We start from the raw sequence: 8,761 nt of genomic DNA, 5'->3' as shown, positions 1-8,761 counted from the left end.
CTATTATAAGTTGGAAAGGGTCACCTCTGCTTTGGATTTAGTCAAATGCAGGCATGATGGGTATATGAGGTGTGCTCACATGGCCTATGGAATGGGACTCCATTGTAACCACCTCCAAGTGACCCTTCTTGGAAAAGAGTGCTGGAAAATAGTTTTCTTTCTTCCGTATCTTAATCTAATTGTTCAAATCATCCATCCACCAATCCATGCACCCATGTATACATCCATCCATTCATACATCCATCCATGCATGCATGCATCCATTCATATATCCATCCACCCATGCATGCATCCATTCATATATCCATCCACCCATGCATGCGTCCATTCATATATCTATCCATGCATCCATCCATACATCTATACATACATATATCCATCTATGCATCCATGCATCCATGCATCCATGCATCCATGCATCCATCCATCCATCCATCCATGCATCCATCCATCTAATTATGGTCCTGATCTTGTGTATGCTGTAACCATAGGTAAAAAGGCAGTAAATGTCTCTATTTGGATATCTCTTTTTGAAATATTTTTATTTCACTTTTTCTAACAGTAATATAGAAACAAATAATCATAAAAATAAAACTGTAAATTGTCAATTGATTATGTAATAGCACTTGGTATTGCTACAGGGGTAGGTCTTAGATGAGGCCAGGTTATGGCCAGGCCTGTCCAGGCCCTCAGCCTCTGCGATTGCTACTGAGGCCATGAAGGCATTGGACATGACCTTGTGGCAGCACAGTGGATAGTTCATGTCTCACCTGGGAGAGGGGGGATAAAGATGGTTAAGGAGGGAACACCAAACAGGACAGTGAACATACAGTAAGGCAGGAAGCTAGCTGAGGAAGGCAGCTAATGTTGCCACAGACCTATAGACATCTCTGCAGGGATTCTACCACCAGAGTGAACAGTTAATGGTTTGAGCTCACCACGGAAGGCAGAGAGCTAACAGACACTAGACTACAGGTAAGATGACAGAATGACTTTCCTTTCCACCTTTTCAGTCCACTCCCCAGCCCACCATCCTTATCCCAGAATACGATTCTCTTGGGATGAACAACTTAAGTTGAAACATCTAATCTATTCAAACCTTGACTAGGACAAAGTTTTCCCAGAGAACAAAAGCAGGAGGAAGATGCTGGGTGCTTACCTATCTGAGCACAGACTGCTCAGTCACATATTTAGTTGCTGACCATATCCAAGTCGATCACTCTGCTTTGCTTTAAGCTAAGGGTGTCAGTTACTGTAATAACTGGTGACTGTTATGGTTTTGAGGCATGGTCTCATATAGCCTAGGCTGACTTGGAGAACTTACTAGGTATCATAGGCTAGTCTTGAACTCCTGATCTTCCTCCCTCCAACTCCTGAGTGCTGGGATTAAAGATGTGCACTACCATGCCTGGCTAATGATTTAATTTCTTACACTCAGTTTGGCATTATTTTTAGAATATGGGATGGTCCTTCTCTCATGTGTTCTCTGTGATGTGGCCAGTGTCACCCAGGGGTCTGGGGTGACCAGAGGCAGGAGGTGATGGGAAATAAAGGCCTCTTGGGACTTGGCAGTGTTTTGTGTAGTCTTGAAGGAAGGGACTGGAGTCAAGGCCTCTGGACTTCAGGGTTCTTAAAAAATCTTGGCTACCTTGTTCTACCTTTAAAAAAAGAAACAGAAACAGTTTGGCTCTTTGAAATCACAAGGAAGAGGCCATTCAGTATTATCTTTCCATTCCAGTCTGCATGTGTTGTGTCGTGTGTGGACACAGCTCATGGGGATTATCAGTAGGAAGAAATGTTATATACAGAGAACAGTCAGTATAGATGGCAGAGCTCTGACAAGTGGTAAGTGCTAAGGGTCCAACCATCTGGGAGTTATGCTTCCCCCTCCCCCACCCCAATACTAGTCATTGCTAGGCCGGAAAAGAATGAGTAGGGACTGAGAGGGAGGGAGGGAGAAGCTGACAACTTGTGGGTTTGGCAGAGCATCAGTACCATCTTTTGGAGTTCAAGTTCATTGGCAGAAGATCTAAGCTGGACTCACAGTAATTTCACACCTTAATATTCTATAGCCATGGAGTAGCCAGGTAACTGGAGGGAAGTCATTGTCTTTCCAGGCTTCACTTTGCCCTTCTGTGCTCATGAGCAGACCTCACTAGACACACCCAGAGTCTGAGGAACTTGTGTTAAGAGGATTGTGGCCAGGTGTGCCGTACCAGGTCTTCCCTGAACTGAAGAGCTTAACATTTTACTGAGCTCAAGCTTGCTGCTAGGGAAAAACTCTCAAAACTAAAGCCCAAACTCTGTGTGGCCTACTCAACTGGTTTTCCATTTGGACAGGATTCAGACAGGTATTAACTAGTTAGCAATGCATTAGTTAACAGTCATGGTCAATTGAAATCCATTGCTTAGATCAGGCACAGTCTTGGGAGAGGCTCAGGATGGACTTTTGGGATCCCTGGGGTCTTTGGTGCGGAGGATAAGGTGACAATATCAGGTTCCACCAGGGGGCCTCTGTCATGCTCCCTACTATAGAATTCACTTGTGGGAAATCTATCTCCTATCTTGCCTAGTTTAACCATCAGTGACCAGTGGCCTGCTAGGTGTTCTCCTGGGGTTGAGGGTGGCAGAGAGGTAACTGAAGTGGTTGTGATGGGAGACAGCAGGGCGCCTGGGTTGCTCTACCAAAACTATACAAGGTACATATGTCATATATCATATGTCATGGATCAAGCTGGAAACAGCATGGCCTTGTGGCATCAGGGCTGAAGTTCAAAGTACCTGGGCAGAGCTCCTTCCCTGGGATGCTGGTAGCCATCAAAGAGGAGTCTGCATTCCCACTTGTCACCTTGTTATTCCTTTAAGTTTTCCCGTCCTACCACATCCCTGCACAGGTTGATGAGCCTCCTACATAGGGGCCATTAGAGCTAGCACTAAGAGGGTGGTAACAATATGTGAGAGATGGGTATACTCGGCACAATCTAATCTTCTCAGCTTCCCTAGAGTAGAGCTTTCTATAAGAACAAGCTTTGGCAGGGGTATAGGAAGGGTGTCCCCTTTGGGATTCAACATCATAGCACCAGTGATTCTAGGTCACAGGAAAGTGGGCCATAGAGAGGAAGGCCACAGGGATCCTGCTGAGAGCCCTGTCTTACATAGTGTCTACAGACTCTTTGGGTCTTGAACATGAAGACCCAGGTATACAAAGCTGAAGCCCCTGGCATACTACCACCAGGTCCTGGTGCCTTTTACTCCCAAGGCCTCAGGGAGAGTAACTGGTACCCAAAGTACCACTTGGTCTGAGCCTTCTCTCTCTCACCCTTGGCTGTGGTTTCCCTTCCATCCTAAGGCTTCTCAGCAGAGAGAGAACCTTCTGGAGTTGATGTTCATTTTGGTGACTCCAATGAGCTTGAGTGGCATGGAAAGGCTGAAAGAAGATGCCAGCGGGGAGTCACAAAAGAGGTCGGACAGCTCATCCCGCTCCTCCAGCTCAAAGGCGGCATCGTTGAGCATCCTCCGGTGCAGGCGGCAGGTCTGCTCGATCTTCAACTTGTTGATGTCTCCTCGGAGGCGCATGAGCTGTCTGGCCAGCTGCTGGTCCTGGAGCCGCATCTCTGCCTGGAAGGGGAGAGGCCAGACTTGAGTCAGCAAGGTGCATGGCGGTCGAGTGCAGCTCTGTAAACTCTACTGAGGACACTCATTAATAGGGGTCCTAACTGATGTCATGGATCATTGACAGATCCATCTAGTGCCGGCACACTTCCTGGACAGAGAGGTGAAAAGACTGCGGTGGAACGGGGTAGTGTTGTTGCCTGATGAAGTTTTGTGCCAGGCTAGCGACTATGTCTAAGTCTTTCTCTGTGTCAGTCCTGGTTTAAAGTTCCTTTCCATCCATTCCCATCCTTTGGTGTTCAAGGGGCTCAAGGGGTTCAGAAGGAGGGAGACACCAGATTTGGTAACATAGCTTCTGGGTGGGAAGGGGCATGTGATGAGGTGGACAAAGGTACTTTCCACTGTGACAGTCCCAATTAGATCATGTATGTGGGCTGCCATAACATGCTCTATAATTTGAACGTTCATACGTTTTACATTATGTTTTGGTCATATCCATTTACCTTCCTCCAGCTTGCCAGAGTATACGCCCACTCTTACAAATCCATGTCCTTAAAAAACAAAAAACAAAACCAGAAACCCTGACTCCAGTTAGTGCTGCCCATCTATCTACACATGGGTTTTGGGCCATCTACTGGGGCGTGGGATCGGACCAGTGGGCACATTCTATCCCTCCTTCTGCAGCCTGCTGTTTTTTTTTTTTTCTTTCATCAGATGTCTTACAATTACTCACTGATACATTTTTTATTTTAAATAAAGGTTCCTAAGAGCCAATCATAAAAATGAGCTGATATTTATAAGCTGTTTTACTATGAACCAGGCAGAGCTAACACACTAGAGCTAATCCTCATGATAGCCTATGGAGTAAAATTCTTACTATGCCACAAGTCACAGATGGGGAAGTTAACGTCAACTGTCAAAAGGCCCTTGGTGGTAAAGCTGAGATGGGGGCTCAGACTGTGCATTGCCAGGAGACTGACAACTTAGTTCTGCCTCTTAGGTAGAGGGAGTCTGGGAGATGGAGCTGGTCAATGCTCAGGGACCCTGTAGAGGGTTTCTGATCGTTTCAGCACCTCTATTTCCCATTAAGAATGGGATGCACTGAGAACAGCTCTCAGCAGTTCTTTTCAAAACCCATCTATACACCAAACCCTGTGGTACCTCATAGCCTCCCCAAGGTACCTGCCGTGAAGGTCTATATTTTGTAAGTCAGGATACTGGAGCTCAGAAGGCTTCAAGGTGTCCCTCAGCCTGTCACAGGGCTGTGACTCAGCAGAGAAGGAAAGTAACTACGGTCTCCCTAGGCTTCCTGGGCAGCCAGGTTCCCATTAACAAAGCTTTGTCACTAAGACAGGCCACCAGCTGTTTCCACTTGACCTGAGACCCAGTCCCATCCTGACGTTTCCTCTGCCCACGCTGGCAAGCTGCTGTTGTTTCAGTACTTTTGTGTCCTCAGACTTGGCTCTGGGGCCTACCAGGTGCCTGGAGCCAAAAGAGCCCTGAGATCCAGGATGGACTCCCGGTGGTTATGCAAATTAATGCAAATGTTCTCATTCACCATTAGGTCTGGAATACAGAGCAATTGCCTTGGAGAAAATTAGTGAGCACTCAGTGTTCTCTCTGTGGTTCTGTCTGTCTGTCTGTCTGTCTCTCTCTCTCACACACACAAATATTTTTTTTCTAAAATGTAAAGGGCTAAGACTCCCAAATTTAAAACCAAAATGACAAATCTACACTTATCATCTTGGTGCAACTGTAGCCACCACCCAACTCCAGAAAATTTCCATCTTTCTCAACTAAAATATGTTCTCATTAAAAAAAGAAAAGGAAAAAGAAAAAAAAAAGGACAATTCCCCTGACAAGCCCATCTCAGTTGCCTGTCTCTTCCTCTACAACCCCCCCCCCCCCCCCGCAGGATCTATTTTGTGTTTGTGCTTTTACTTCATTTCCCATCATGCTCTCCCGGTTCACATGGCTGAGAATCATTTTATACTAAATTTCCTTAGCAATGCCTAAAGGACACAGGTCACCGTGGATAGCTAGGATGGCAAGATGTCCCCCAACCCCTGGCTCTGGGCACTTGAGGCACTTGACCTGTACTGTTTCCCCATCAGTTCCTCAACCCCGGGCCAGAGGCATCACATTTGCATCACATTTATTGTCTTACAGATGAGGAACCTGACTCAGGCCCAGCCCTCCTGGGAATGGTGATATTCTGAGTCCTGCACTGGTTCTCCCAGGGCCTCGAGGCAGCAGACTTCTTGGGGAGACCCTGTTGTGAGTGGGGCTCCTCTCCTGCTAGCTAAACCAGTCACTAATGCTCCCTGAGCTTCTGCCTCCACTTCTCCAAGAAGGGGCTGATGACATTTCCAGATCAGACAAGAAGCTGTATGTACCGGGAAGCTGTACTGGCTGACTGCAGGGCAGTAGCTACCTGTGGCCAAGTGCTTCCTTCTAAGCCAGGCCAAGACCCACAGGAACACCTAGGTTGGGACACCGCTCCTAGACTCCAGCCTAAGGAACTCAGCTCAGCATGGGTTGACTCCTGTCCTCTAAAGCGCAGTATAGAATGCACTTATTTTCCATCCCTCCTCCAGGGTGGCTTGCCCTGCTTCTGCGGAGACAGGCACAGGCTGGATTCAGAGGTGTGGTCTGTTCTTCCAGTAATCCCATAATCGGGGCACAGTGCGGGCTCAAAGGGTGGCGATGCCACAGATCGGGGTCAGGATTAGGATTTAGGAGAATGGTAGGGAGAGGGTCTCCAGGGACCTGAGGTGGTAGAGGGAGGCTGTCCGAGAGAGCCAGTGCTGTTGTTCAGACTTCTGTTGCCTGAGGACACTGGTGATTTTGCGACAAATGAGAAGATTCTTAGGAGAATCAGCTCGTTTCTTCAGGTAGATGGCAAACCCCCAAGGGTAGGATTATCTAATTAAACAGTAATTATAGGGCTCTGAAAGAGAAGGGAGAGGTTTCCTGACTTCAGAGCTCATTGTGGAGTGAGGAGAGGTGATAGAGATGCTGAGGGAAGACAAGGAAGAAAGCTAGAGAGGAAGGGAGAATCCGGAACAGAAAGCTCTCAGGTGAACGTGCCCTGCTTACTGGAGAAAGATCACACTATGTGCCCTCCTGGGGACAAAAGTCGAGCTCATAACTACTCCGCGCTGAGGGCAATGACGATGGAGGCTGTAGAAATCCTGTGCATGTCTGGAATGAACGCAGTGGTTACCATATGACCAGGGGTTTCACTCACATCAACTGCAGGCAAGGACTCCAAGAGAGACCTGTGACCCATGTTCACAGTGGCACACTCCAACTGCAGCATAGATGAACACAGTCTATCCACGCTCCAGATGCTACCCAAGCTTTGGGAGGAGGAGATCGGAGACTTGTCACAACATAAATGAACCTTGGGGCCATTATGCTGAGTGACATTAGCCAGATACAAAAGGACAAATATGTGACCCGTGTGAGTGGAGCAGCTGGAACAATCACATTCTGAGACAGACAACAGAAAGGTTTTGCAAGGGTGTGGAGACAGGGAATCAGTGTTTAACGGCCAGCACAGATAGAAAGAGAATACCAAGATGAAAGGCATGTGTCTAGTCCCTAATTCTGGAGCTCCTTCAGACGCTATCTTAGTCTGAGAGACTCCATTTGTCTCTGATAGATGCTGGAAAGAACTGGTGTGAGGGCCAGGAACTCAGCATGTGTGAAGGGGCAGAGCCTGTTCCATTTCCACATGGTTGGGCAACAGAGACCTAATTCTTGAGGATTGCAAGCAGTCTTTGTACTCTGCCGGGGGTGTTTGTCTAGCTTCACCTAAAGGTCAGCCATTGTTACAATAAGACACTTATAATGTCAGACATTGTTATCATCAGTATTGTGTTGGAGTCTGTGTAGAACCAGGACAATGCAGCACACTTTAACCTTAGTTTGACCCCTGTGAATCCTGGATTGCCAAGGGTGGAAGGAGGCAGGTGGTACGGGTAAGGTGTCTTGCTCACTGGAAACTTGAGTTTCTGGGAACCTGTAGAAGGAAAAGCTCAAAGGTTCCCAGAAGCAGTTCCACATTGTGAATTGGTTTCCAGCGGAGTTGTGGACTCAGGAGGAGGTGGGCATTTGCTTCATGGAGAGATTGTCTCTGCTAGGAGGGAGGTACTGGGTCACAGAGTTGGGAATAGCCTCTCCTGACAATGTGGGGGAACAGGGGGGGATGGGGGGGGAGCTGTGATCTGTAGCCCCAGTACAACAAAGCTGGGCTTGAGGCCACACACCTGTGATTCTAGCCCATGGGAGGCTGAGACACCAGTTCAAGGCTGGCCTGGGCTATGTTATAGATTAGTTTTAGGCTAGTTTGAGATGTACAGTTAGACTCTGTTTTAAACAACAAAATCAAACAAACACAAACCCACAGCAAGAAACCACCTCACCCCAGGTCAAATGACTACTGTCAAAAAGATAGGAAATAGCAATGCTGGTAAAGGTGTAAGGCAGAAAACTAGTTTACAATTTAGTATATATTTCAGAATAACTCAAGAAGTTGAGTGTTCCTACCACAGAACAGGTAATATATGAAAAAGTGGAAATGCTAATTTTGGTTCGACTACCACATACTCTATCTAAATGTACTAACCCACAAGCAGGTCAACACATGTTGATTTAAATTATGTATATGTATACATATATATATATCACATATATGTATATATAATTATATATATACACACATATGTATATATAATTATATATATATATACACACACATATATATATATGTAACATATGTATACACAAATATTTCAGAAAGGGATTGTCTATCCTACAGATATGCTCAAACTGAATTAGCCCTTTTGATACTTGAGACTACCATGGCTGGGCTCTGTGTTAACATAAGAAACCTCCTCATATGGAGTGAAAGAATTACTTGGAAAGATGGCAAAAGTGGAGTTGACTTTTGGAGAATAACATGGCAAATGCCAGGAGCTATGAGGATATGCTGAGCAAGCAGAAGGTACCTTCAAGCTTATTGACCGGAGGAGCAGTGGATACAGCAGCCATTTGGAGTGTGGGCTCTGAGGCTGGGCAGATGTGAGTTCAAATCCCCATATGTTGATACTCAGTTCTCTCATCTGTAAAATGGGGGTGGTAA

General features: G+C 46.5%; 1 protein-coding gene across 2 annotated transcripts in view; it reads right to left on the bottom strand.

The window, feature by feature from the left end:
- Nucleotides 1-531: 531 nt before the first annotated feature.
- Nucleotides 532-8,761, bottom strand: part of Fam167a (family with sequence similarity 167 member A) — a 29,645-nt gene continuing 21,415 nt past the window's right edge. Inside the window, exons 4-5 of one of the 2 annotated variants that reach the window (XM_021181965.3) lie at nt 3,320-3,618; nt 532-1,658 (exon numbers count right to left, since the gene is read on the bottom strand). In XM_021181965.3, coding sequence (XP_021037624.1) covers nt 3,355-3,618 — 264 coding nt within the window. In that variant the 3' untranslated portion in view covers nt 532-1,658; nt 3,320-3,354. Of the gene's footprint in view, nt 3,619-8,761 lie in introns of both variants that reach the window. The other variant, XM_021181964.3, reaches the window with a different exon arrangement.

The sequence above is a fragment of the Mus caroli genome, unplaced genomic scaffold, assembly GCF_978045245.1.
Source record: "Mus caroli unplaced genomic scaffold, Mus_caroli_1 scaffold_12, whole genome shotgun sequence".
In the NCBI taxonomy this organism is placed as follows: Eukaryota; Metazoa; Chordata; class Mammalia; order Rodentia; family Muridae; genus Mus; species Mus caroli.
Note: the sequence above shows the minus strand (reverse complement) of the source record. Positions and strands in the feature narration are given on the sequence as shown.